This window comes from Chiloscyllium punctatum, chromosome 48 (assembly GCF_047496795.1).
Source record: "Chiloscyllium punctatum isolate Juve2018m chromosome 48, sChiPun1.3, whole genome shotgun sequence".
In the NCBI taxonomy this organism is placed as follows: domain Eukaryota; kingdom Metazoa; phylum Chordata; class Chondrichthyes; order Orectolobiformes; family Hemiscylliidae; genus Chiloscyllium; species Chiloscyllium punctatum.
Genome location: NC_092786.1, coordinates 26,106,130 through 26,133,508, shown reverse-complemented (window position 1 = coordinate 26,133,508; position 27,379 = coordinate 26,106,130). Strand labels below are relative to the sequence as shown.

The following is a 27,379-nucleotide window of genomic DNA, read 5'->3' as shown; positions in this document are numbered from 1 at the left end:
CTGTCTGTGTGGAGTTTGCATATTCTCCCCATGTCTGCATGGGTTTCCTCCGGGTGCTCCAGTTTCCTCCCACAGTCCAAAGATGTGCAGGTCAGGTGAATTGGCCATGCTAAATTGCCTGTAGTGTTAGGTGAAGGGGTAAATGTAGGGGAATGGGTCTGGGTGGGTTGCTCCTCGGATGGTCAGTGTGGACTTGTTGGGCCGAAGGGCCTGTTTCCACACTGTAGTAATCTTAAAAAAACCTGTATTCTGACCTTGCAAAATGAATCACTTCACACTTTTCCAGGTTGAACTCCATCTGCCATTTCTCAGCCTAGCTCTGCATCCTGTCAATGTTCTGTTGCAACCTACAACAGCCCTCCAGACTATCTATCACGCCACCAACCTTCACATCATCTATAAACTTACTAACCCACCCTTCCACTACTTAATCCAAGTCAATTATAAAAATCACAAAGAGCAGAGGTCCCAGAACCAATCTCTGTGGAACACCACTGGCCACCAAGCTCCAGGCTGGCTGAATACTTTCCATCTACTACCACCCTCTGTCTTCCAAAGGCCAGCCAATTCTGTATCCAGACAACAAAATTTCTCTCTCTCCTGTGCTTCCTTGACTTTCTGAGTGAGCCTACTATGGGGAATCTTATCAAACGCCTTGCCAAAATCCATGCACATCACATCCACTGCTCTACCTTCACGTGTTGTGTCACATCCTCAAGGATTTCAATAACGCTTGTGAGGTATGACCTGCCCCTCACAAAGCCATGCTGACCATCTCTAATCAAACTATGGTTTTCCAAGTAATCATAAATCCTGTCTCTCAGAATTTTCTCCAATACTCGACTCTGACTGGTCTGTAATTCCCAGGATCATCCCTATTACCTTTCTTGAACAAGGGAATAACATTTGCCATCCTCTGATCATCTGACACTACTCCAGTGGACAGTAAGGATGCAAAGATCATTGCCAAAGGTGCAGCAATCTCTTCCCTCACTTTGTCATAACCTAGGGTATATTCCATTTGGCCGAGGGGATTTATCTCTCCTTATGATTTTCAAAATTTCTAGCACATCCTCCTCAACATCGAACTGTTTGAGCATATCCGTCTGTTTCACACTGTCCTCAGAAACGTCAAGGTCCCTCTCAGTAGTGGATACTGAAGCAAAGTATTCATTAAGGACCTTCCCTACTTCCTCTGACTCCAGGCACAAGTTCCCTCCACTATCCCTGATCGGCCCTACCCTCACTCTGGCCATCCTTTTTTTTTCCTCATCAGTGTAGGATTTTCCTTTTAATCCTAGTCACTAAAGCTTTTTCATTCCCCCTTCTAGCTCTCCTAAGTCCATTCTTCAGTTCCTTCCTGGCTATCTTGTAACCCTGGAGTAGGAGAGTTCCTGATGAAGGGCTCATGCCCAAAACATTGACTCTCCTGCTCTTCAGATGCTGCCTGACCTGCTGTGCTTTCCCAGAGTCTCACTTTTCTACTTTTGCCTCCAGCATCTGCAGTCCACACTTTGTAACCCTCTTGAGCACTGTCTGATCCTTGACTCCTCAACCTTATGTAAGCTTCCTTCTTCCTCTTGACTAAATGTTCCACATCCTTCGTCACCCCAGATTTTTTCCGCCTATCACCCCTTCCTTGTCTCAGTGCTGGACAGGTTTGTCCCACTATCAGCAAGTGCTTCCTAAACAACCTCCATATTTCTGTCATGCATTTCCCTGAGAACGTCCATTCCTAATTTAGGTGCCCCAATTCCTGCTTAACAGCATTGTAATTTCCACTCGCCTAATTAAATACTTTCCTGTACTGTCTACTCCTATCCCTCTCCATGAGTATAGTAAAGGTCAGTGAGTTGTGATCACGATCACTGAAATGCTCTCCCACTGACACCTGACATGATTCATTGCCAAAACACCAGATCCAATCTGGCCTCTCCTCTAGTCGGCCTCTCTACATGTTGAGTTAGGAACCATTCCTGGACACACCTGACAAAAACTGCTCCATCCAAACTATTTGAACTAAGAAGGTTCCAATCAATATTAGGGAAATTGAAGTCACACATGACAACAACTCTGTTACTTTTGCAACTTTCCAAAAAGGATATGCTGACCTTGGTGCGGCTCCAGAGGAGATTCACCAGAATGATCCCAGGAATGAAGGGCTTGTCATATGAGGAGCATTTGAGAACTCTGGTTCTGTACTTGGAATTTAGAAAGATGAGGGCAGATCTGATTGCAACTTGGAGAATACGGAGAGACATTGATAGAGTGGATGTAGGAAAGATATTTCCAAAGTAGAAGAGACAGGAATCTGAGGGCAAAACCTCAGTCAAGAATGACCCTTTAGAACTGAGATGAGGAGGAGTTTTGTGAATGAGAAAATGGTGAATCTGTGAAGCTCATTGCCACAGAAGGTTATGAAGGCCAAGGTGTCGAGTATATTTAAGATCGAGAGAGGTCCTTGTTTGACAAAGGGATCAAAATATATGGGGAACAGGCAAAAGAATGGGGTTAAGAAACATAGCAGCCATAATTAAATGGCAGAAAGTGGGCCAAATAGCTAAATTCTGCTTCTATATCTTCTGTTCTGATGGTTGCAATTGATACAACAAAGTGGCATACCTAGCCATTTTTGAGGTTACTTGACAGTCAACCATATTGGATTAGAGGGAAGGTCCCCAGAAAGAAGGTGATAAGCAACAGTAGCTTTTCTTGCCCATGTTTCACCTGATGTCATGAAATTTCATTAAGTCCAGTGTCCAATGGCTATAAGGTATGATTTAGTGTGCACAGTGTCCCCTCTGTCCAGTAACGTTGCACAGCAGTCAAACCATTATTGCTCCTAGATTCTCAATTCAATTGTCCTGCCAACAAATGCTGTTTCATGTTGCAAATATGTTGTTGCCACTGTTGTGCTGTGAATTTACATGAAGTGGGCTACATAGAGTTGGATTGGATGTCTGAATCTTTCATTAAACATAGAAGGTGGAAAAGCTAGAATATTGTGATTGCTTAGTGTAAAATAACTGAAGAATAAGTAAGTCACTGAGCTATGGCTGATTGGGTGAAATCCAGGCATCCTAGTTACTGTGTAAAACCCAGAGAAACAGGTATCTGTTCATAGCTAGGTCATCAACCATTCACTAATTGACTGATCTTAGCTCATCTATGAAGAAGTGTTTGTTCTAAATTCAAAACTAAATGTTAATGAATATTATTAATTGTTCCTACAAATGAAAGTTTTATATTCTCAATCCTTTTGGGTGGGCATAAATGAAATGACCATGTTTTGTAATATTTCTGTTCCAACAAGTTCTATAGCAACAAGGTTAGAGAGAGAGAGAGAGAGAGAGATTTCAAGAACATTTTTCCATAAGTATGTAGCATACTCGGGGAATAGATTAGATGTTTATTACAACCATACAGAGTAAGAATATTTGGTAGAATCTGAAGAGAGTAAAATCTACACTGCACGGCATTAAATGAATAACTGATTAATTGTTGTTTTATTGCCAACAGAATGTTACAGATTCTGAGTGACTGGTTTTGGTGGGATCACCTCTGGCTTCCCCGAAATCTAACCTGGACCGATCTAGAGGACAGAGAGGGCTTTGTGTATGCCAAGGTCTCCCATTTATATGTCACAGTCTTCTATGCTGCTCTCCTGATGATAGTCCGGCACTTTTTTGAAAGGTAAAGCCCTGTACTTAGCCACATTCTGCAGTCTTTGTGTGACAAAAGTACAGTGTGGTGAATGTGGAAGCTCCACAAGTTATTAAAGCCGATGTCAAATGAGTGACCCCACAAGCAACATTGGAGCCAGTCACTGGTTATTTCTGGACATTACTGCTACCCCTTACTCCTCCTGCTCTGAACTTGTATGTTTGTGTGCAATGATCTGCAATTAGCTTTCTTGGCTCATTTCTAGTTTGAGACCTTCAAGGTTCTTCATTCCTTAATTCTTAGAGCACAGACATTTTTTTAAAGTTGTAAATTTCATGAAGATGTAACCCATTATTAAATTAGTGCAAACAATTTTATTAGATTCTACAAAGGGAACTTTGCAGCAGTCTGTTCTAATGTGATAAGTTTGTAACCCGGCATTATGTCTACAAACTCGCAAATTTATTAACAACTAAGTTTGGGAGTTAGAATAAAGTTCTTCGCTTGAGGTATAGCATCTGGTTTTTTCTTTGATGGAATTAATCACCATTGTTGAGAACATGGTTACATCTGTCCGATCTGTTGAAGCTGAAAGACTCTGTTAACAAATAGAATTGCCCATTTTGTTTAATCAAATTATTATTTTTAGCCACAACACCCTTTTTAATTCCACTGGTACACTCTAACAAACAGCATTCTACAGGGCTGTTCTACCTGCTCAAAGCCAGAGACACGATCAATACTCCGTCACCCAACACAGTTAATTTTTCTGAAACTGGATCATTGGAGCCAACTGTGGCTGAGACAGTCAGAGGTCAATATTTTAGTAGCCATAGCGTGCCAGTACAAAGTCCACAGTGACCAATAAATATATGGAAAACAAAGTGAGCTTCTAAATTTAGTTCATCTTTATGACGACTTTTACATATTGAATCTGACCACTCAACAGAGCAAATTAAGATTCCGTACCTTGGGTGTGATTTTGTCTGTCAAGATGGGGAGAAGGGGCAGCCTATCTCCTCCTCCCTTTTAAATCAGTTTTGGTTCTGAAGGGTTTGTGGCCAGCTGTCCACAGCAGCTTGGATCAGTTGCTGGGAATTCTGCGCAAGAAGCTTGTAGACTCTCTCCATTCTTACTCCTTGCCAGTGTGAGGTATTTGAAGGTTTGGTGCTTCCTGCATTAAGCATTTCTGAATTTGAGAGACGTTTAACATGAGGACTTACTTGACCTTGTAGTGGAGTGTGTTCGACTATGAGGCTGTAATGTTCCTCCTTTATAAAATCATCTAGCATTTGTACCTCTGTCAGTAAGAGTGCTACTCATTCCTGACATTGAAGGTTCTGTTAGAAGGAAATATGTTTATGTAACTTGTACCACTAAAATACAGATTCATTGATTGAACTTTCTTTAATTCCCACCCAGTCTCACTTTTTTTTAATGTGCTGACTCTTTTTTTTAACACCAAGTGATGCAAACTTTGATAAAACACATGCTTGCAATTTGTGTAGAAACTGCAGTGTTCTCAGCACGTACGAGAATGCTTCACAGCTAATGAAATGCTAAAATATAAAGCTGAATTTTGTTGCTTGGGCAGCTTCCCCCTTAGTTTATGGATGGTAGCTAATTAAGCAGTTGCCATCAGTTTTGCCAGCTTATTCTGATAGGCTAGCTGCCACTGCAAGCAGCTCACCGAGTCAGAGAGCTTTAAGCTCAGGAGCACCACCATAACCTGAGGCAACACTGGAGATCCCCCCCCCCTCTCCCAATATTCTGCAGGTAAGAGGAAATAACATTTTCAACAATTGTGATTGAATCACTGGGGCCTTGGGTGCAGCCTTCCCTATACACAGCATCACAGCCTATCAAATCCTCCCATACATCCGATCCAGAGTTGCAGCTAGTGTTTGTTTCTATTCTGCTGGCAGCCTTCACATGCTTTGGGAGGGAGCGGGGATGAAATTACCAGTGGCCTTGTTCAGCCTACAAAGGGACCTGTACATAATCTAGTGAAATGTCCACCTTCCTGGAGGATCCCATTTCCACTGTCAGTAAAACCATGACAATGTAATATGGCAGAGAAACTTATCCACCCCCAACACCTCACAATTTTACTTGCCCACTTAACTTTGCTGTCCCCTGAGAGTAAATAAAATTCTGACAGGGATTCCTACTGCAGAGTAAACTAATTTGTTAGCCAATTTTGGCCGCATGTCAATCTGTCAAATAGGCTACTTTTTAAAAAAATGTATAAACTATTTGAGGGATTGACCTGTGGCCAAAACTGGCTACTATTTGAGCTAATGTTGCAGTAGGAATCACTTTGGCATGAGTTAAGGCACTCAGTACACTTAAGAAAGGAAACCCCATAGTTTGGGGTAATCACAATTTGGCTAAATCTCAGTGGTCTTTGCATGTTTTATGTTCTGCTTACGTTTTTTTGCATAAAATAGAAAATGAAAATTCTGAGAGACTGATTAATTGGTTAACTTAAAAAAAAATGCTTATGCATCATTATAGCCAAGGTGCACTACTTCATCACAGAACCCTCTTGTAATATGCTCTCAGACCAACTGTTCACAGTGTCACATTATGATTTGGTTTCAATATACTAAATTAAGGGTTCAGTAATAGATTTTATTTATTTGTTCAGGCATTTATTACCTATTCCTAATTAAGATTGAAGTGGTAGTATGAATCACCACCTTGAATGGCTGCAGTTCGTGTGTTGAAGGTTCTTGCAGAATGCTGTTAGCGAGGGAGGTCCAAGCTTCTGACCCGGCAAACAAGAAACATTGGTGTATACCCAGGACAGGATGGTGTGTGACCTTGAGAAGAATTTAAGAGTTGGTATTATTTCTATCGCTTTCTGCCTCTAACCTTCACAATGAAGCCAGAGAGTGAAACGATTTCTTGAAGAAATCAAAGAAGGTGTTAAGAAATAAATGGAATACTTATCATTCATGATCATACAGGCAAGTAAAGTAACAACGTGCTAATGAGGTGAGGAATAGGGAGAGAGAGCCATTGAACACGTGGCTACAGGGATGGTGCAGGAGGGAGGAATTTGGATACCTGGGTAATTGGGGCTCATTCTGGGATAGGTCAAACCTCTAGAAATAGGACGGTCTACATCTGAACCAGAGAGGTACCAATATTCTTTCTGGGTGGGAGGAGTTTGCTGGTCCCATTCGGGAGGGTTTAAACTAATTCAGGGGAGGGATGGGAACCTGAATTGTAGCTCCAGTGTACAGGAGCTTGAGAATAGTCAGGGCCCAAATAACGTTTCAAGGTCGCAACAGTGTGCTGACAGACAGGAAGGTGGTTTGAAGTGTGTCTACTTCAACGCCAGGAGCATCTGGAATAAGGTGGCTTAACTTGCAGCATGGATTGGTACTGGGGACTTCGATGTTGTGGCCATTTCAGAGACGACTCGGATGCTGCCTGAACTGCTGTGCTTTTCCAGCACCACTCTAATATAGAATCTGGTTTCCAGCATCTGCAGTCCTTGTTTTTACCCATGTCAGAGACGTGGATAGAGCAGGGACAGGGATGGTTGTTGCAGGTTCCAGAGTTTAGATCTTGATAAAAGAGGGAGAGGTGTGGCAGAAAGGACATTTAATGAGGACTCGTCTACTGAGATAGTGTGGGCTGAGGTTAGAAGCAGGAAAGGAGGTCACTCTGGAAATTTTCTATAGGCCTCTGAAAAGTTCCAGAGATGTAGAGGAAAGGATTGCAACAATGATTCTGGATAGGAGTGAGAGTAACAGGGTAATTGTTAAGGGGGTCTTTAACTTTCCAAATATTGACTGGAAATGCTGCTGGAGTTCTAAGTACTTGAGATGGATCCTTTTTTTTGTCTAATGTGTGCTGGAGGGTTTCCTGACACAATATGTAGATAGGCCAACAAGGGGCGAGGCCATATTGGATTTGCTACTGGGTAATAAAACAAGCCAGATCCTAGATTTAGAGGTAGGTGAGCACTTTGGTGATAGTGACCACAATTCAGTTTTGTTTACTTTAGCGATGGAAAGGGAGAATTATGTACCACAGTGCAGGAGTTATAGCTGGGGGAAAGGCAACTAGGCATTTAGGCAAGACTTAGGAATCATAGGAAGGAGAAGGAAACTGCAAGAGATGGACAGAATTGAAATGTGGAGCTTGTTCAAGCTTGTCGAGCTTGTGTGTCCTTGATAAGTATGTACCTGTCAGGCAGGGAGGAAGAGGTCGAGCAAGGGAAAAGTGGTTTACTGAAGACGTTGAATCTCTAGTTAAGAGGAAGAAGAAGGTTTATGTGAGGGTGAGATGTGAAGGCTCAGTTAGGGAACTTGAGAATTCCAAGCTCACCTGAAGAGAGAGCTAAGAAGTGCCAGGAGAAGACGTGAGAAGTCTTTGGCAGGTAGGATCAAGGAAAACCCTAAAGCTTTCTGTAGGTAGATCTGTAGGCAAAAAAATGGTTAGGACAAAAATTGGGCCCTTGAAGACAGAAGCAGGGGAATATATTACTGGGAACGAAGAAATGGCAGAGGAATTAAATGGGTACTTCAGATCTGTGTTCACTGGGGAAGACACAAGCAATCTCCCTGAGGTAACAGTGGCTGAAGGACCTGAACTTAAGGGAATTTCTATTTGCCAGGATTTGGTGTTGGAGAGACTGTTAGGTCTGAAGGTTGATAAGTCTCCGGGACCTGATGGCCTGCATCCCAGGGTACTGAAGGAGGTGGCTCGGGAAATCGTGGATGCGCTGGTGATTATTTTCCAGAGTTCAATAGAATCGGGGTTGGTTCCTGAGGATTGGAGGGCGGCTAATGTTGTGCCACTTTTTAAGAAGGGTGGGCGGGAGAAAGCAGGAAATTATAGACCAGTTAGTCTGACCTCAGTGGTGGGAAAGATGCTGGAGTCTATTATAAAGGATGAAATTACGGCACATCTGGATAATAGTAACAGGATAGGACAGAGTCAGCATGGATTTATGAAGGGGAAATCATGCTTGACTAATCTTCTTGAATTTTTTGAGGATGTAACTCGGAAGATGGACGAGGGAGATCCAGTGGATGTACTGTACCTGGACTTTCAGAAAGCTTTTGATAAAGTCTTACACAAGAGGTTAGTGAGTAAAATTAGGGCGCACGGGATTGGGGGCAAAGTACTAGATTGGATAGAGAATTGGTTGGCTAATAGGAAACAAAGGGTAGTGATTAACGGCTCCATTTCGAAATGGCAGGCAGTGACCAGTGGGGTACCGCAGGGATCCGTGATGGGACCGCAGCTTTTTACAATATATGTAAATGATATAGAAGATGGTATCAGCAATAACATTAGCAAATTTGCTGATGACACAAAGCTAGGTGGTAGGGTGAAATGTGATGAGGATGTTAGGGGATTACAGGGTGACCTGGACAAGTTAGGTGAGTGGGCAGATGCATGGCAGATGCAGTTTAATGTGGATAAATGTCTGGTTATCCACTTTGGTGGCAAGAACAGGAAGGCAGATTACTACCTCAATGGTATCAAATTAGGTAAAGGGGCTGTTCAGAGAGATCTGGGTGTTCTTGTCCACCAGTCAATGAAGGCAAGCATGCAGGTACAGCAGGTCGTGAAGAAGGCTAATAGCATGCTGGCCTTCATAACAAGAGGGATTGAGTATAGAAGCAAAGAGGTGCTTCTGCAGCTGTACAGGGCCCTGGTGAGACCACACCTGGAGTACTGTGTACAGTTCTGGTCTCCAAATTTGAGGAAAGACATTCTGGCTATTGAGGGAGTGCAGCGTAGGTTCACGAGGTCAATTCCTGGAATGGCAGGATTGCCTTACACGGAAAGACTGAAGCGACTGGGCTTGTATACTCTTGAGTTTAGAAGACTGAGAGGGGATCTGATTGAAACGTATAGGCTTATGAAAGGACTGGACACTCTGGCAGGAGGGAACATATTTCCGTTGATGGGGGAGTGCCGAACCAGAGGACACAACTTAAAAATACGGGGTAGACCATTTAGGACAGAGATGAGGAGAAACTACTTCACCCAGAGAGTGGTGGCTGTGTGGAATGCTCTGCCCCAGAGGGCAGTGGAGGCCCAGTCTCTGGATTCTTTTAAGAAAGAATTGGATAGAGCTCTTAAAGATAGTGGAGTCAAGGGGTATGGAGATAAGGCTGGAACAGGATACTAATTAGGAATGATCAGCCATGATCATATTGAATGGCGGTGCAGGCTCGAAGGGCAGAATGGCCTACTCCTGCATCTATTGTCTATTGTCTATTATCAGGAATACAGAATGACTAGAGTAAGATTAAGGCTAGTCAAGGTAGTAGTAGAAAGTTGTGTGGAGTCTGAGGATATAGGAAAGGTACTAAATGAATATTTTTCATCAGTATTCACACTGGAAAAAGACCGGGTTGTCAAGGGGAATATGATGATTCAGGCTATTAGACTGGACAGGATTGAGGTTCATAGGGAGGAGGTATTCGCAATTCTGGAGGTGTGAAAATAGGTAAGTCCCTGAACCAGATGCGATTTATCCTAGGATACTTGGGAAGCCTGAGAGGAGATTGTCGATCCTTTGCCTTTGATCTTTGTTGACATTGTCTACAAGAATAGTGCCAGAAGACTGGAAGATAGCAAATATCCTTTTGTTCAAGAAGGGGAGTAGGCACAACCCTAGTACTTATCGACTAATGAGCCTTACTTCAGTTGTGGGTAAAGTTTTGGAAAGGTTTATAAGAGAAGATTCATAATCATTTAGAAAGGAATAAGTTCATTAGGGATAGTCAACATGATTTTGTGAAGGTTAGGTCATGCCTTACAAACCTTTATTGAGTTCTTTGAGAAGGTGACCAAACAGGTGAATGAGGTTAAAGCTGTTGATGTGGTGTATATGGATTTCAGTAAAGCATTTGGTAAGGTTCCCCATGGTTTTGCAGAAAATACAGAGGCATGAGAATGAGGGTGATTTAGCAGTTTGGATCAGACATTGGCTAGCTGAAAGAAGACAGAGGGTGGTGGTTGATGGAAAATGTTCATCCTGGAGCTGAGGTGCTAGTGGTGTACTGCAAGGATCTGTTTTGGCATTTTGGTAAATGACCTGGATGAGGACAGAGAAGGATGGGTTAGTAAATTTGCGGGTGACACTAAGGTCGGTGGAGTAATGGACAGTGCTGAAGAATGTTGCAGGTTACAGAAGGACATAGATAAGTTGCAGAGCTAGGCTGAGAGGTAGAAACTGAAGTTTAATCTGGAGAAGTATGAGGTTATTCACATTGGAAGGAGTAACAGGAATAAAGAGTAATGGGCTAATGGTAAGATTCTTGGCAGTGGAGATGAGCCGAGAGATTTGGGTGTTTAGATCCCTCAAAGTTGCCACCCATGTTGATTGGGCTGTTAAGAAGGCATATGGTGTGTTAGCTTTTATTGGTGGAGGGATTGAATTTCAGAGCGTTGAGGTCATGTTACAGCTGTATAAAAACTCTGGTGCGGCTGCATTTGGAGTATTGTGTCCAGTTCTGGTCACCGCATAATAGGAAGGATGTGGAAGCGTTGGAAAGGGTGCAGAGCAAATGAGGAAAGGCTGAGAGACTTTATGCCATTTTCATTAGAGAGAAGAAGGTTGAGAGGTGAGTTAATTGAGAGAAGTAAGATGATCAGAGGGTTAGATAGGGTGGACAGTGAGCCATTTTCCTCGAATGGTGATGGCTAGCACAAGGGGACATCGCTTTAAATGAGGGGTGATAGATATAGGACAGAGATCAGAGGTAGTTTCTTTACTCAGAGTAGTAAGGGCATGGGACGTCCTGTCTGCAACAGTAGTAGACACACCAACTTTTAAGAGCATTTACATGGTCACTGGATAAACACATGGATGATATTGGAATAGTGTAGCATAAATGGGCTTCAGATTGGTTTCACAGGTTTGCGCAACCTTCAAGGGCTGAAGGGCGTGTGCTGCACTGTAATGTTCTGTGTCCTAAGATTGAGAATGTGAAATTTCTCAAATCAACACATAAGCCATAAACTTACTGAATGGTAGAGCAGGCTCGAGATGCCTAATTTGTATGATCATATAAAAATAAAAAGACAACTGAAGATGTTGGAAATCTGAGAAAATTTAAATTTTCTGTTTTTTTTTGTTTCTGATGTTCATAGTTTATCAAAGTGGTTAGTAAATCCAATCAGTACTAGAAATCCTGTAAATGGGACTGGATTTCTCTTTCTCGGCTACATTTTGAAAACATATGACCTATTTAAAAAGAGAAATTCAGTTCCATTTGACTTTTTTTTAAGTCAAATCACTTAATCAGTCTCTGGGTTTGCATTTCCTATTTTATGCAAGAATGTAAGCAGAACACACAACATGCAGCGCCCATTGAGATTAAACTAAAAATCACACAACACCAGGTTATAGTCCAACACTGTACTTCGAGCCGGCAGTTAGTGATGTCAATGGTAGCCATGATGTAGAGGTGCTGGTATTGGACTGGGGAAGGCAAAATTAAAAATCACACAACACCAGGACTATAACCTGGTGGTGTGATTTTTAACTTTGTCCACACCAGTCCAACACTTAAGCCGCTTTGTAATTACCCCAAACTGAGTGTTGTAACTTGTGCTAAAAGCATCAGTCAGATTCCCTGATTCAAACAAGGCAGATTAATAATTACCTCCAACAACAGTGACCGAGCCAGTTTTAGTCTGTTGTACGGCACAAAAACAGACCCTTCGGTCCAACTCATGTTGGTCAGGCATCCCAATCTGACCTAGTCACATTTTGCCAACATTTGGCCCATATCCCTTTAAACCCTTTGTATCCATACCCAGTCAGTTTTTCTGTAACGCAATGGTTACGTTCTTATGCAACCCCACGTTATAGAAGCATTGCATTTTAGAAATGGTGTTTGAAATGTTGGAGCTGTATTAGTATTACAGCCAACAAATGATTTCAATGTTGACACTTTCGAACGAGCGTCCCCAATTTGTCAATCACGTTACAGCGAATTCGCATTTATGAAATGTGTGTTATAACGGAACCATCTGGATGCCTTTTAAATGTTGCAATCATACCGCCTCCGCCACTTCTGGAAGATCATTCCATGCACCCACCACCCTCTGCATGAAGAAGGTATGCCTCTGGTCTCTTTTTACATCTCTCTTTCCCCGCCCCCCACATTGCAACATTTAACAGGCATTTGGATGGGTATATGAATAGGAAGGGTTTGGAGGGATATGGGTCAGGTGCTAGCAGGTGGCACTAGATTGGGTTGGGATATCTGGTCAACATGGACGGGTTGGACTGAAGGGTCTGTTTCCATGCTGTACATCTCTATGACTCTATGATGTATCTTTATAAATTGCTGGTTACACCTTAATTGGAGTGTACATCTTATTCTGACAATGAGATTTTTTAGAAGGATGCCAAGACCTTGGAGCAGATGCAGAAGAGATGTGATGAAACAGTACCAGAAATGAGGAACTCTAGTCATGTGAAGAGACGAGCAAGAATAAGGATTGTTCTCTCCAGAGCTGAGAAGATTAGGGGAAATTTAATAAGGGGTGTTCAAGATCATAAAGGGTTTTAACTGAACAAACAAAAGATACCTGTTCTGTCTTTGCTGCAGTGTAGTAATTAGAAAAGTTTTAAATTTATTTGGAGAACAAAGAGGAAGGTTGGCAAGGTATTCTGTTGTGCAAATTGTCATGATTGACCTTGTGATGCCTAAACAGTGAATAGCAATAGATTTATTTGTAACTTTTAAAATAAAATTGGATAAACCTGTGAAATGTGAAATATTGCACAGCTGTAGGGACAGAGCAAGCAGGATTAATTGATAAGATCTAACGAAGCTGAAAATGTGTTGCTGGAAAAGCGCAGCAGGTCAGGCAGCATCCAAGGAACAGGAGAATCGACGTTTCAGGCATAAGCCCTTCTTCAGGAATGAGGAGAGTGTGTGAAGCAGGCTAAGGTAAAAGGTAGGGAGGAGGGACTTGGGGGAGGGGCGTTGAAAATGTGATAGGTGGAAGGAGGTCAAGGTGAGGGTGATAGGCCGGAGTGGGGTGGGGGCGGAGAGGTCAGGAAGATGATTGCAGGTTAGGAAGGCGGTGCTGAGTTCGAGGGATTTGACTGAGACAAGGTGGGGGGAGGGGAAATGAGGAAACTGGAGAAATCTGACAGCCACATCTCCTTCCTGCACAGAAGATCTAACAAAAGCTGGTACAATTAGGGAAAAAAAATTATAACTCCAGGTTTTATGAAAATGCATTTACTTTTACAGGTATATTGCCACACCTCTTGCCAAAATACTAGGGGTTAAGGATCAAATAAGATTGAAGGTCACACATAATGTGGTTTTAGAAAATTTTTTTGTCTCCACATCGAAGCATCCAACAAGGGTAAGTTTGCATTTGAATTTGAAAATTGCTGTCAATTTTCTTATGCAGAAAGTTAAGCACACTGCTTATTATTCTGAATGCACTTGGACACATTAAACAAATATAAGATCATGATTTTTATTTATTATTTCTGATCCTACCTGCTGTATTGTTAAGAGATTTTGAGAGGATTGAAAGTTTCTAGGTAGAGGCTGTGGATGTGACTTGTGAACTGTGAAGGTGTTCAGACTATGAAGACTTTGTGGATTAGCTCTCTGGTTGAATACATGAAGGAAGATGCAGTGAAAAAGGTTTTATTCTGAGGGGTTCCACTTCCAGCAAGAACAAAAACTGAAATTGCTCTAGAAACTCAACAGGTCTGGCAGTATCTGTGGAGAGAAAGCAGAGAGAATGTTTCAAGCCTCGTGACCCTTCTTTAGAACCAAGCATCTAGAAACAGATGGTAATGATGCTGATTGAGTGGTAGTGGGGTAGCTTGCAGATTAGTCACTCTTTGTATCTGCTGTCCTTGTTCCAGATGGTACTCTCGAAGGTGCTATCGAAGGAGCCTTGGTGAATTTCTAAATTGCACCTTGTAGATGATGTAAAAGAGGTAAAAACAATGACTGCAAATGCTGGAAACCAGATTCTGGATTAGTGGTGCTGGAAGAGCACAGCAGTTCAGGCAGCATCCAAGGAGCTTCGAAATAGACGTTTCGGGCAAAAGCCCTTCATCAGGAATAAAGGCAGTGAGCCTGAAGCGTGGAGAGATAAGCTAGAGGAGGGTGGGGGTGGGGAGAAAGTAGCATAGAGTACAATGGGTGAGTGGGGGAGGGGTTGAAGGTGATAGGTCAGGGAGGAGAGGGTGGAGTGGGTAGGTGGAAAAGGAGATAGGCAGGTAGGACAAGTCCGGACAAGTCATGGGGACAGTGCTGAGCTGGAGGTTTGGAACTAGGGTGAGGTGGGGGGAAGGGGAAGTGAGGAAGCTGTTGAAGTCCACATTGATGCCCTGGGGTTGAAGTGTTCCGAGGCGGAAGATGAGGCGTTCTTTCTCCAGGCGTCTGGTGGTGAGGGAGCGGCGGTGAAGGAGGCCCAGGACCTCCATGTCCTCGGCAGAGTGGGAGGGGGAGTTGAAATGTTGGGCCATGGGGCAGTGTGGTTGATTGGTGCGGGTGTCCCGGAGATGTTCCCTAAAGCGCTCTGCTAGGAGGCGCCCAATTTCCCCAACGTAGAGGAGACCGTATCGGGAGCAATGGATACAATAAATGATATTAGTGGATGTGCAAGTAAAACTTTGGATGTGGAAGGCTCCTTTAGGGCCTTGGATAGAGGTGAGGGAGGAGGTGTGGGCACAGGTTTTACAGTTCCTGCGGTGGCAGGGGAAAGTGCCAGGATGGGAGGGTGGGTTGTAGGGGGGCGTGGACCTGACCAGGTAGTCACGGAGGGAACGGTCTTTGCGGAAGGCGGAAAGGGGTGGGGAGGGAAATATATCCCTGGTGGTGGGGTCTGTTTGGAGGTGGCGGAAATGTCGGCGGATGATTTGGTTGGTAGGGTGGAAGGTGAGCACCAGGGGCGTCTGTCCTTGTTACGGTTGGAGGGGTGGGGTCTGAGGGCGGAGGTGCGGGATGTGGACGAGATGCGTTGGAGGGCATCTTTAACCATGTGGTAGGGAAATTGCGGTCTCTAAAGAAGGAGGCCATCTGGTGTGTTCTGTGGTGGAACTGGTCCTCCTGGGAGCAGATCCGGCAGAGGAGGAGGAATTGGGAATACGGGATGGCATTTTTGCAAGAGGTAGGGTGGGAAGAGGTGTAATCCAGGTAGTTGTGGGAGTCGGTGGGTTTGTAAAAAATGTCAGTGTCCAGTCGGTCGTCATTAATGGAGATGGAGAGGTCCAGGAAGGGGAGGGAGGTGTCAGAGATAGTCCAGGTAAATTTAAGGTCAGGGTGGAATGTGTTGGTGAAGTTGATGAATTGCTCAACCTCCTCACGGGAGCACGACGTGGCACCAATGTGGTCATCAATGTAGCGGAGGAAGAGGTGGGGAGTGGTGCCAGTGTAATTACGGAAGATCAACTGCTCTACGTAGCCAACAAAGAGGCAGGCACAGCTGGGGCCCATACAGGTGCCCATGGCTACCCCTTTGGTCTGGAGGAGGTGGGAGGATTCAAAGGAGAAATTGCTAAGGGTGAGGACCAGTTTGGCCAAACGAATGAGAGTGTCGGTGGAAGGGTACTGTTGGGGACGTATGGAGAGGAACAAATGGAGGGCTTGGAGGCCCTGGTCATGGCGGATGGAGGTCTAGAGGGGTTGGATATCCATGGTGAAGATGAGGCGTTGGGGACCGGGGAAATGGAAGTCTTGGAGGAGGTGGAGGGCGTGGGTGGTGTCTCGAACATATGTGGGGACATGACCCCACCCCCCATCACCAAACCATCATCTCCCAGACCATACAGAACCTCATCACCTCAGGAGATCTCCCTTCCACAGCTTCCAACCTCATAGTCCGGGAACCCCACACTGCCTGGTTCTACCTCCTTCCAAAGATCCACAAGCCTGACCACCCTGGCCGACCCATTGTCTCAGCATGCTCCTACCCCACTGAACTCATCTCTACCTACCTCGACACTGTCCTATCCCCCCTAGTCCAGGAACTCCCCACATAAGTTTCATCAAGGAAAGGTGCCAGGAGTGGAAGTTGGGTTGGTAGGGGGCATAGACCTAGTGAGGGAGTTGTGGAGGACATGGTCTCTGCAGAATGCTGAAAGGGGTGGGGAGGGAAATATATCTTTGGTGGGGTCTGACTGTAGTTGGCGGAAAAGACAGAGGATGATGCGCTGTATCTGGAGATTGGTGAGGTACAGGCGATTCTATCCTTGTTGCGGTTGGAGGGGTGGGGTTTAAAGGTGGAGGTGTGGGCAGTGGAGGAGGTTCGCTGCAGGGCATTGATGACTATGTGAGAGGGGATATTGCGGTCCTTGAAATAGGAGGCCGTCTGGGATGTTCTGGAGTGGAATTGCTCCTCCTGGGAGGAATTGGGAGTAAGCTGCTACTCAGTGTCAGTGGTGGAGCAAAAAAATTAGCACTTCATCTGCAAATAATCAAGTGTGCTGCTTTGTCATGAATGGTGTCAAACTGCTTGAGCATTGTTAGAAATGCACTCATCTAGACAAGTGGGGTGTATTTGAATACACTTCTGACTTGTGGTTGGCAGACATGCCTTGAGGAGTTAGGAGGTGAATAATTCATTGCAGGATTCCTTGTGTGTGATCTGCTTTTTTAGTCGCTATTATATGGCTAATCCAGTTTCAGTTTCTGATCAATGGTTTTTCGATTAGATTAGTTTCCATACAGTGTGGAAACAGGCCCTTCAGCCCAACAAGTCCACACCAACTCTCCAAAGAGTAACCCACCCAGACCATTCCCCTACCCTATATTTACCCCTGATGAATGCACCTAACACTGTGGGCAATTTAGCATGACCAATTCACCTGACTCGCACATCTTTGGACTGGGAGGAAACTGAAAGACCTGGAGGAAACCCACGCAGACATGTGGAGAATGTGCAAACTCCACACAGACAGTCTCAGGAATTGAACCTAGGTCCTTGGCGCTGTGAGGCAGCAGTGCTAACCACTGAGCCATCCCCACACGTACATAGAACATTACAGCGCAGTACAGGCCCTTCGGCCTTCGATGTTGCGCCGACCTGTCATACCAATCTGAAGCCCATCTAACCTACACTATTCCACGTACATCTATATGCTTGTCCAATGACGACTTAAATGTACTTAAAGTTGGCGAATCTACTACTGTTGAGGCAAAGCATTCCATACCCGTAATTTTTTGAGTAAAGAAAGTACCTCTGACATCTGTCCTATATCTATCACTCCTCAATTTAAAGCTATAGTTTTGGTAACCCCAGATGTTGCTCAAGGTGGGTTGAGTGATGGTGCTCTTGCTCTCTGCCAGTCTCTCACTTTGTGGGTGGCATGGTGGCACAGTGGTTAGTACTGCTGCCTCACAGCGCCAGAGACCCAGGTTCAATTCCCACCTCAGGCGACTGACTGTGTGGAGTTTGCACATTCTCCCCGTGTCTGCGTGGGTTTCCTCCGGGTGCTCCGGTTTCCTCCCACAGTCCAAAAATGTGCAGATTAGGTGAATTGGCCATGCTAAATTGCCCGTAGTGTTAGATGCAGGGGTAAATGTAGGGGAACGGGTATGGGTGGGTGCGCTTCGGCGGGTCGGTGTGGACTTGTTGGGCCAAAGGGCCTGTTTCTACACTGTAAGTAATCTAATCTAATCTAATCTAATCCAATCTTCTAACGATCCTCTGTCCTTCTGGAAGTAACACCAAGTAGGATTCCCTAAATTCTGCAGTGATCCCACATCACTGTTTAAACTCTCAATCCCATCTCTCATCTCCAAACAAGTGGAGCTGGTTGTGAGAGCAATTTGTGACAGCTTTGCTCAGAGACCCAAGTGCCACAAGCTTAATAACATATGTCTACAACAACTTTGTAGCTCAGCAGAAATTTTGTTTTCTCTAAGTGTGGCAAGCGTCACGGAATCATAGAATCCATACAGCGTGGAAACAGACCATTTGGCCTAACATGTCCACACCAATCCTCCAAACAGCATTTCACCCAGACTCATTCCCCAACCCTATTACCCTGCATTACCTGTAACCTACACATCACTGAACACTATGGACAATTTAGCATGGCCAGTCTACCTAACTTTCACATCTTTGGACTGTGGGAGGAAACCGGAGCCCAAGCAGACTTGGGGAGAACGTGCATACTCCATATTGATAGTCATCAAGTCATAGAGTAATACAGCACGGAAACAGGCCCTTTGGTCTAACTGGTCCATGCTAACAATGGTGCCCTCTAAGCTAGTTCCAATTAGCAAATGAAATGCCCCAGAAATTTATGCCAGAGTCTCCCGATCTACACAAGTAGCCTGCAATGAGTTTGAGTTAGAGAAACAGATTTGAAGATTGGGAAGCAAAAGGAGTTATAAAGCCTCAAAGCTTAAATCAATAATAAAGCAGCAAGCTTAAATGAGTGTCTTGTAGGAGGAGAATAAGGTAGGAATGTGGGGAGGTGTAGAAAGACCCAGGGTTTGGGAAACTGAAGACATGGCTGCCAATGATACAGCACTTAAAATTGGAAATGCTCAAAATGCCAGAATTAGATAGCTATGATATATTTTATGTACACACACACATAGGTCTTTGGCTTATATACAGGCTGTCCTTGGGTTGTGAATGGGTTCCCTTCTGGAGTCCATTTGCAAGTCAATTTGTTTGCAAGTTAGACCAACATGCAGGACCATTTAAAATGCCATTGATAAGGACAAAGATCTTTTAAAATTAATATTGACACACCCCTGTATGGGATTGCATTCAGAAGTATTAGTGTTGTAAGTCAGACGTTTGTAATTTGAGGGTGCCTTAGAAATTAGAATACAGATGGGGAGTGGAAAGATAAGAACCAATACCAGGGTGCTGCCCTTAAACAAAGGAGACAATGACAGGATGAGGTAGAATTTGGATAAAGTAGACTGGAAGCAAAGACTTTATGGTGAGACAATTGATGAGCAGTGGAGGATTTTCAATGCAATTTTCCAAAGTGCTCAGCAAAAGTATATTCTAGTGAACAGGAAGGATGGTAAGAAAAGGGGTAATCTGCCATGGTGTCTGAGGAAATAAGGGAGATTATCAAATTGAAACAGAAGGCCTACAAAATGGCCAAGGTTCATGGGAAACTAGAAGATTGGGTAAGTTTTAAAGGTCAACAGCCACAAAAGGAGCTATAAAGGAAAGTAAGATAGAACATAAGGAAAAAAACTAGCACAGAATATAAAGACTGATAGCAAAAGTTTTTATAAATATATAACATGAAAAAGTGTGGCTAAAGTAAACATTGGTCCTTCAGAGGATAAGAAGGGACGTTTAGTCATGGAATATGAGGAAATAGCCGAGACATTGAACAATAATTTTGTCGGTCTTCACAGTGGAGGACACTAATAACATGCCTGGAATTGACAAAGAATCAAAGGTAGGTGAGCACCTGGAAACAATCATGATCACGGAAGAGGTAGTCTTGGGCAAGATAATGGAGCTAAAGATAGACACGTCTCCTGGCCCTGATGGAATGCATCCCAGGGTACTAAAATAGATGGCAGGAGAAATAGCAAATCCACTTTTCCAAAATTCACTGGACTCTAGGGTATTCCAACAGATTGGAAATCAACAAATGTGATGCCACTGTTTAAAAATGGCAGTAAACAAAATATGGGGAATTATAGACTGGTTAGCTTAACTTCTGTAGTGGGGAAGATGCTTGAGTCTGTTATCAAGGAAGACATAGCAAGAAATCTAGATAGAAATCGTCCTGTTGTGCCGATGCAGCATGGGTTCATGAAGGACAGGTCATGCTTAACTAATCTACTGGAATTCTATGAAGACGTTACAAACACGGTGGACAACAGGACCCTGATGGACAATGGGGCCCGATAGAAGTGGTGTTTGACAAGGTGCTGCACAAGAGGCTGGTGCGTAAGATAAGGATACATGGTGTTATAGGTAAAGTATCAGCATGGACAGAGGATTGGTTGACTAACAGGAAACAAAGAGTGGGGATAAATGAGTGCTGTTCTGGTTGGCAATCAGTAACTATGGTGTGCCTCAGGGACTGAGACTGCAGTTCTATACAAGTTACATAGACGATTTGAAGTTGGGGACCACGTGTAGCGTGTCCAAGTTTGCAGGTGACACTAAGATGAGTGGCAGAGCAAAGCGTGCAGAGGACTGTGAAACTTTGCAGAGGAACGTAGATACTCTGAGTGAGAGGGCAAAGGCCTGCTAGATGGAATATAATGTTAATAAATGTGAAGTCATCCATTTTGGTAGGAGGAATAGTAAAAAGGACCATTACTTGAATGGTAAAAAGTTGCAGCATGCTGATATGCAGAGGATCTGGGTGTCCTTGTGCATGAATTGCACAAGATTGATCTGCAGGTACAGCAAGCAACTAGGAAGGCAAATGGAATTTTACCCTTCATTGCTAAAGGGATTAAGTTTAAAAGCAGGGAGGTTATGTTGAGCTGTATAGGGTGCTGGTGAGGCCACACCTGGAGTACTGTGTGCAATTTTGGCCTCCTTAGTTGAGAAAGGACGTACTGGCACTGGAGAGGGTGCAGGGGAGGTTCACTAGGTTGACCCTGGAATTGAGGGGGTTGGCTAATGAGGAGAGACTGAGTCGACAGGGATTACATTCTTTGGAATGTAGAAGATGGGGGCATCTTTATAGAAACAAATACAATTATGAAGGTAATAGTTAAGATAGACGTAGAGAGGATGTTTCCATTGGCAGGAGAAACTAGGACAAGATGGCATAGTTTCAAAATTAGGGGTAGTAGATTTTGGACTGAATTGAGAAGGAACTTCACCCAAAGGGTTGTGAATCTATGAAATTCCCTGCCCAGTGAAGTAGAGGATGCTACTGCAGTAAAATGTTTTTAAAGCTAAGGTAGATTTTTTTTATTGAATGATAAACGAATTAAGGGATATGGTGAGAGGGTGGGTAAGTGAAACTAAGGCCACAAAAAGATCAGCCATGATCTTAATGAATGGCGGAGCGGGCTCAAAGGGCCGAATGGCCTACTCCTGCTTCTAGTTCTTATGTTCCATGTTTTTATATTACCTTTACTTTCTGATGAGGAAAGCCCTAAACAAATTTAGATACCAATCATGTTACAAAGTGACTGCATCACTCAAGGAGCATGTTAAGTAGGGAGATTGGAAAAGGAGTCCCTTTTGGGGTTTGGAAATATACATTAAACCAAGCAGTTATTTATAATTTTCCTGTTAAATTTGCAGTCACAGTTAGAAGGTTTGTCAAAGAAATGCAGTTGGACAGTACGGATGGTTGAGAGATGGTTTAGAAGGCGACGCAATCAAGAAAGACCAAGTTTGATGAAAAAGTTTCGAGAAGCTTGGTAAGTTTCCAATGGTGTTTCCAGTTCTCGTCAATTCCAGATAGCTGTTTCCCTTTCAGGAGGCATCTTTTACATAGAACATTACAGTAGAGGCCTTTCGGCCCTTGATGTTGCGCTGACTTGTGAACCAATCGGAGGCCCATCTAACCTATGCTATTTCATTATGATTCATGTCTATTCGATGATCATTTAAATGCCCTTAAAGTTGGTGAGTCTACTACTGTTGCAGGTAATGCGTTCCATGCCCTTGCTACTCTGAGTAAAGAAACTACATCTGATATCTATCCTATATCTATACCCCTCAATTTAAAGCTATGTCCCCTGCTGCTAGCCATCACCAATCCTGAATCTGTTTGGTTTGGAGATTCAAATTGCTACTTTTTCAATTTATTCTTTTGTTCATAGGGTTCATTAGTCAGGCCAGCCTATTTTGACCATCTTTAATTGCCTTGGAGAAAGTGACAGTGAGCTGTACTGATGAAAACAGGGGAGACTTCCTACAAAGTGTAAATGAGCTTGCGAATATTTGGTTACACGTTTACTTTCTGTAAATCTCTGGATTCAGTTAATTATTATTGACATAAGTGAATGCTTGCCAAACTTGGGCACTGTATATTGTGGGACACAATGCAACTTAGAATAATCCATCTGATACATTGTGAAAGCTGGAGTTGTCTGCTCCTTGAACCAAACACAATGTTATAATATCAGTGAGCAAAACCTCTCACTGGGAATACAAAGTTAAAAATCACCGAACATCAGGTTATAGTCCAACAGGTGTATATGGACTATAACCAGGTGTTGTGATTTTTAACTTTTTTACACTCCAGTCCAAGACTGTCATCGCCAAATAACACTGGAGATGTCTGCTTTTTGAAGCATCCAATTCAATCTCTCTAATTCCATGCTGCTGAAAATAGCAACTCTGTGTACGCTTACCTTTTAACTTGTTTGTTAAAAGGATGTGGGGCTTCAATGGCTGGGCAAGCGTTTATTGTCTGCCCCTAATTGCCCTGGAGAAGGCTGTCAGGAGTGATGTTCTTCAAGTGCTGTAGCTGTGTGGATAGGTACACCCACAGTGCTGATTACAACTTGGCCTAATCCAGCACACTTTTCTCACTGTTTTGCTACAATCTTTGCCTTTCCCTCTTCTCTTTGAACATTTATTATCCTGATATTTGCTCTGGACTGGGAGGGATTTCCAAACCTTTGGAAATGTTTCTTGCCTATGGATCCTACCCAATTGGCTCAAAAATAATGCTGTATTGACTTAAGGGTATTTTATACATAGAACATTACCTGCCCCTGCAGCTCAGAAATTTGCAATTGTTGAATGCCATTGTCCTTGTATAAAAGCTGTTGGTGATGCTTGGTTTGAAAAGGAAACACTGCAGTCTGGGCTGAGAGTGGAGCCCAAAGATCTGATGTGTTATAGGTTGTATTCTGCTTGTTTGTGACAAATAATGTTACAGTACCTAAGGAAAAGAGACAGTGGTGACTGAGCAGAACTGGGATATAACAGGCAAGGAATAAGAGCAAATGAACAGTTTGGTTTATAAAAGAGGTTTGCAGTTAATAACAATTTTCACATCCTTTGAACATCCTAAAGCACTGCAAAGCCACTGAAGGACTTTTGAAACTGTGCATCATGCAGGAAATGTGACAGCCAATTTATGCATGGCAAGCTCCTGTTGGATGGGATGAATAATGAGATTCTGTGCTTTAGTGATGTTCACTGAGGGAATAACATTCCTCTAAGCATAGGCCAGGCCTTTTGCTTTTAATATCTCATCTGAAGCTCACCACATCGAATTGTGCTGGACTCCCTCTCTACTACAATGGAAATGTCAGCTAAGATTTTGAGTTCTAGTGTCCAGAATGGTACTTGAACCTGAAATATATTGCTGGGCAATTCTCACGCCCTAGGTCGTAAGAGCAGAAATGAAGAAGCTACATAAGCTGTCTCTGTTTATTCTCTGACTGCAAAACAGCTTCTAACCTGACCATGTCTGCAGCCCATTTATGTAATTGATCATAGCCACTGCAGGTTGATTTCCACCCTCCTCAGGTTTCATTTGACAAGAGATGTGATGCTGCCCACGTAAGTAATCAATTGCCTTGGAATAATGCTCAGTATCCCTCTCTTTGTCAAGACTCTGTACCAGCATGGTGACTTTACTGATTTGTAAATTGTTTCTTTCACATTTGCTGCATCACTTTCACCTTCCTTTGTTAATCACTGAACTATTGCCTGTCTCTCAAGAATGTTCCAAACAGTGGTTTATCTTCTCATGTTGTATTGTTGTTTGTGGGATCCTGCTATGCATTTTCTGTGGTATAACCGTAATTATTCTTCAGAAAACCGCTTTCCTGTGGGGAAAGTGCTTTGGGACATCATTATGTCATAAAAAGTCTTTCCTTTTTTTTAAACTCTTCCCCTCGCAATTGGACTGGGCTTAGTTTCTAAGAGCAGCAGGGTCCTTGGCTGTGTTGAGCAGCTCTGGCAAAATCCCTGTGCTGGCTCAACATATCTATACAATATCACTGCCTGGTGAGCACCGAAACACGGTGTAACTTTTGTCTACTGATTGACAATATTCTTCCATGAGGATTTTCCTATTATGTGTGAAAAAGAATCATCCTTTTTGACATTTAAAATGAAACTATATTATAGCATTTCAATTAATCTCTGAAACTAATTATACAACTGAATATCCCATGAATCAGATCGACCTTCCAGCAGCAAGATGTACCAGTAATGCATCCGTTTAAATAATACAAAATTTTTGTTTTATCCCACTGTGGAATGTGAACATTGCTGGTTAAGATTTATTATCCACAAGTATGTGGCAGTGAGCTGCCTGCTTAAACTATTGCAATACAGGAGCATCCACAATGTTGTTTGGATGGGAGTTCCAGGATTTTGACTCCGTGTTACTGAGGAATGGCAATATGTTTCCAAGTCAGGATGCTGAATAGGTTGGAGTGGAAGTTGCAGGTGGTGGTGTTCCCATGTATCTGCTGCACTTTTACTTCTTGATAATAGTGGTCATGGATTTGGAAAGTGCTGTCCAGTGAGTCTTAGTGAGTTACTGCAGCACACACACTGCAACTGAATGTCAGTGTTGGAGGGCGTGAATGTTTGTGGATGTGATGCCAGTCAAGTAGGCTGCATTACCCTGGGTGCTGTCAAGCTTATTGGGTGTTGTTGGAGCTGCAGTCCACCAAGCAAGTTGGGAGTATTCCATCACATGGCTGGCTTGAGCTTTGTCGGTGGTGGACAGACTTTGATGAATCAGAAGTGATTTGCTTGCTGCAGGATTCCTAGTCTCTGATGTGATTTTGTTCCCTTTGTAATTCTACAGCTGATCCACTTCAGTTTTTGGTCAATGGACACCTCCAGGATGTTGATCGTGGAGGAATGGTAAAGAATGTCATGGGGCAGTGGTTAGTTTCTCTCTTATTGGCGATGGTCATTGCCTGGATTTGTGGCACAAACCTTACTTCAGCTCAAGCCTGTATATTGTCCAGATTTGTTGCATTTGGCCATGGACTGCTTCAGTATTTGAAAAAAGTGAGGACTGCAGATACTGGAGATCAGAGCTGAAAAATGTGTTGCTGGAAAAGCGCAGCAGGTCCAGCAGCATCCAAGGAGCAGGAGAATCGACGTTTCGGGCGTAAGAAGAAGGGCTTATGCCCGAAACGCGATTCTCCTGCTCCTTGGATGCTGCCTGACCTGCTGCGCTTTTCCAGCAACACATTTTTTCAGCTCTGCTTCAGTATTTGAACATGTCTCCCAAATCCATTCTTATCTTTTCCATAACCTCAGGTTTGAATCTGTCCAGTCACCTTTCATCCCCTCCTCAATCCTGAAAGTATCTTTATTAAAGTGACAACAATGTTGCTGTGACAAAGGTTCGCTTTCCTCAGCTTTCCTGAAGCTTTGATGCTCTTGACCATACCGTCGTTCTCTAATCCCTCTACACTGTTTTCCAGTTGGGCCAGACTGCTCTCACTTGGTTCCATTGTCATCCATCAATCACTTGCAAGGGCTTCTCTTCCTGCTCCTGCAGTGTTACATCTGGTATCCCCTGAGTGTCTAACATTGCTGCTTCCTATTTTTCATCCACACTATGGTCCTCAGTTACACCATCTGAAATTGTCTTCATTTTCATGTTCCATTTTATTTTCAATTCTGCTGGCACTCAGCTTGACCTCTCCATCTGTCAGTTCCTGGACTGTTGCTGAATTATCAGATGCTAATCTAACATCCAGTATGGATGAGCAGAAATTTCCTCCAATGAAATGTTGAAACACTGAAACCATCACTTCTGGTTCCTGCTCCAAACTCTGTCTGAGCTCCCGCTCCATCTATCTCCATGAAAGCAGTCTGAGTTGAAATCACTCTGGTGTCACATTGGACTTTGGGATGAACATCCAAGCTCACTTCTGCGCTATCACTAAGACTGCCTGTTTCTATCCCCATAACATCACCTGCTGCTGAAACCCTCATTCCTGTCTTCATTCACTCTGGACCTGACTATTCCAATCATCTCCTGGCCGGTCTTAGACATTCTACCATCTGCAAACTTCAGTTCATTCCCGAACTCTGCTGGTCATTCACCTATGAGCCTGTACTTGCTGACTCTGGTTCAAGCAGTGTCTTGATTATAAAATCCTTGTTTTCAAATCCCTGTTTGGCCTTGGCCCCTCCAATTCCTTCTACCCTCCGAGATCTGTTTTCCTGAAATTCTGGTCTCTTGAGCATCCCTGATTTATGATCACTTCTAAGCTGGCAGTGCCCTCAGTTGGCTGGGATCAATGCTTTTGGAATTCTCTCCCTACATCTCTCTACCTCACTTCCCTCTTTTTTTAAACCACACCTTAAAATACATGTTGTTTTGGCTAAAATTTTGATCATCTGAACTGTGATGTGGCTTAATGTCATATTTTGTGTTAATGCTCCTGGGAAGCATCTTGGATTGTTTTCTTTTCTTTTAGAGGTGCTTCTATATATACGTTGTTATTACAACTGCTCCCCTCAATAGGAATTCACTCTAGGCCAGTTGCAAAAATGTCACTCTCCCCAGAGTCTGCTCACAATGTGCCAGCCCATCCTAACCTGCCTTGGGTCAACTAATCTTGGGCAGGAACAGAAAAAACACAACAAAAAAAAATGACAACAGGTTGGGTGCTGCACTACTATAGTACTAGGAAAAAACACTTTTATACCAGCTCCTTCCAAATCTATTTGATTTACAACTCCCCTTCTCTCCTTGCATCTCCGACAGCTTTTATGGTCTGCCTTGCCCTTAAGGGGCTCTGCAATTAAAATACTGTGTTTTACATTTGATTAATCT

The 27,379-nt window shown here is 43.4% G+C and overlaps 1 protein-coding gene across 3 annotated transcripts in view; it reads left to right on the top strand.

The window, feature by feature from the left end:
• The window catches only part of cers3a (ceramide synthase 3a), a 102,604-nt gene that overhangs the window by 11,361 nt on the left and 63,864 nt on the right, over positions 1 to 27,379 (top strand). For 2 of the 3 annotated variants that reach the window (XM_072564886.1, XM_072564885.1), the window contains exons 2-4: positions 3,520 to 3,693; positions 13,920 to 14,037; positions 21,901 to 22,019. In XM_072564886.1, coding sequence (XP_072420987.1) covers positions 3,521 to 3,693; positions 13,920 to 14,037; positions 21,901 to 22,019 — 410 coding nt within the window. In that variant the 5' untranslated portion in view covers position 3,520. Of the gene's footprint in view, positions 1 to 3,519; positions 3,694 to 8,677; positions 8,767 to 13,919; positions 14,038 to 21,900; positions 22,020 to 27,379 lie in introns of those variants that run through there. The other variant, XM_072564887.1, reaches the window with a different exon arrangement.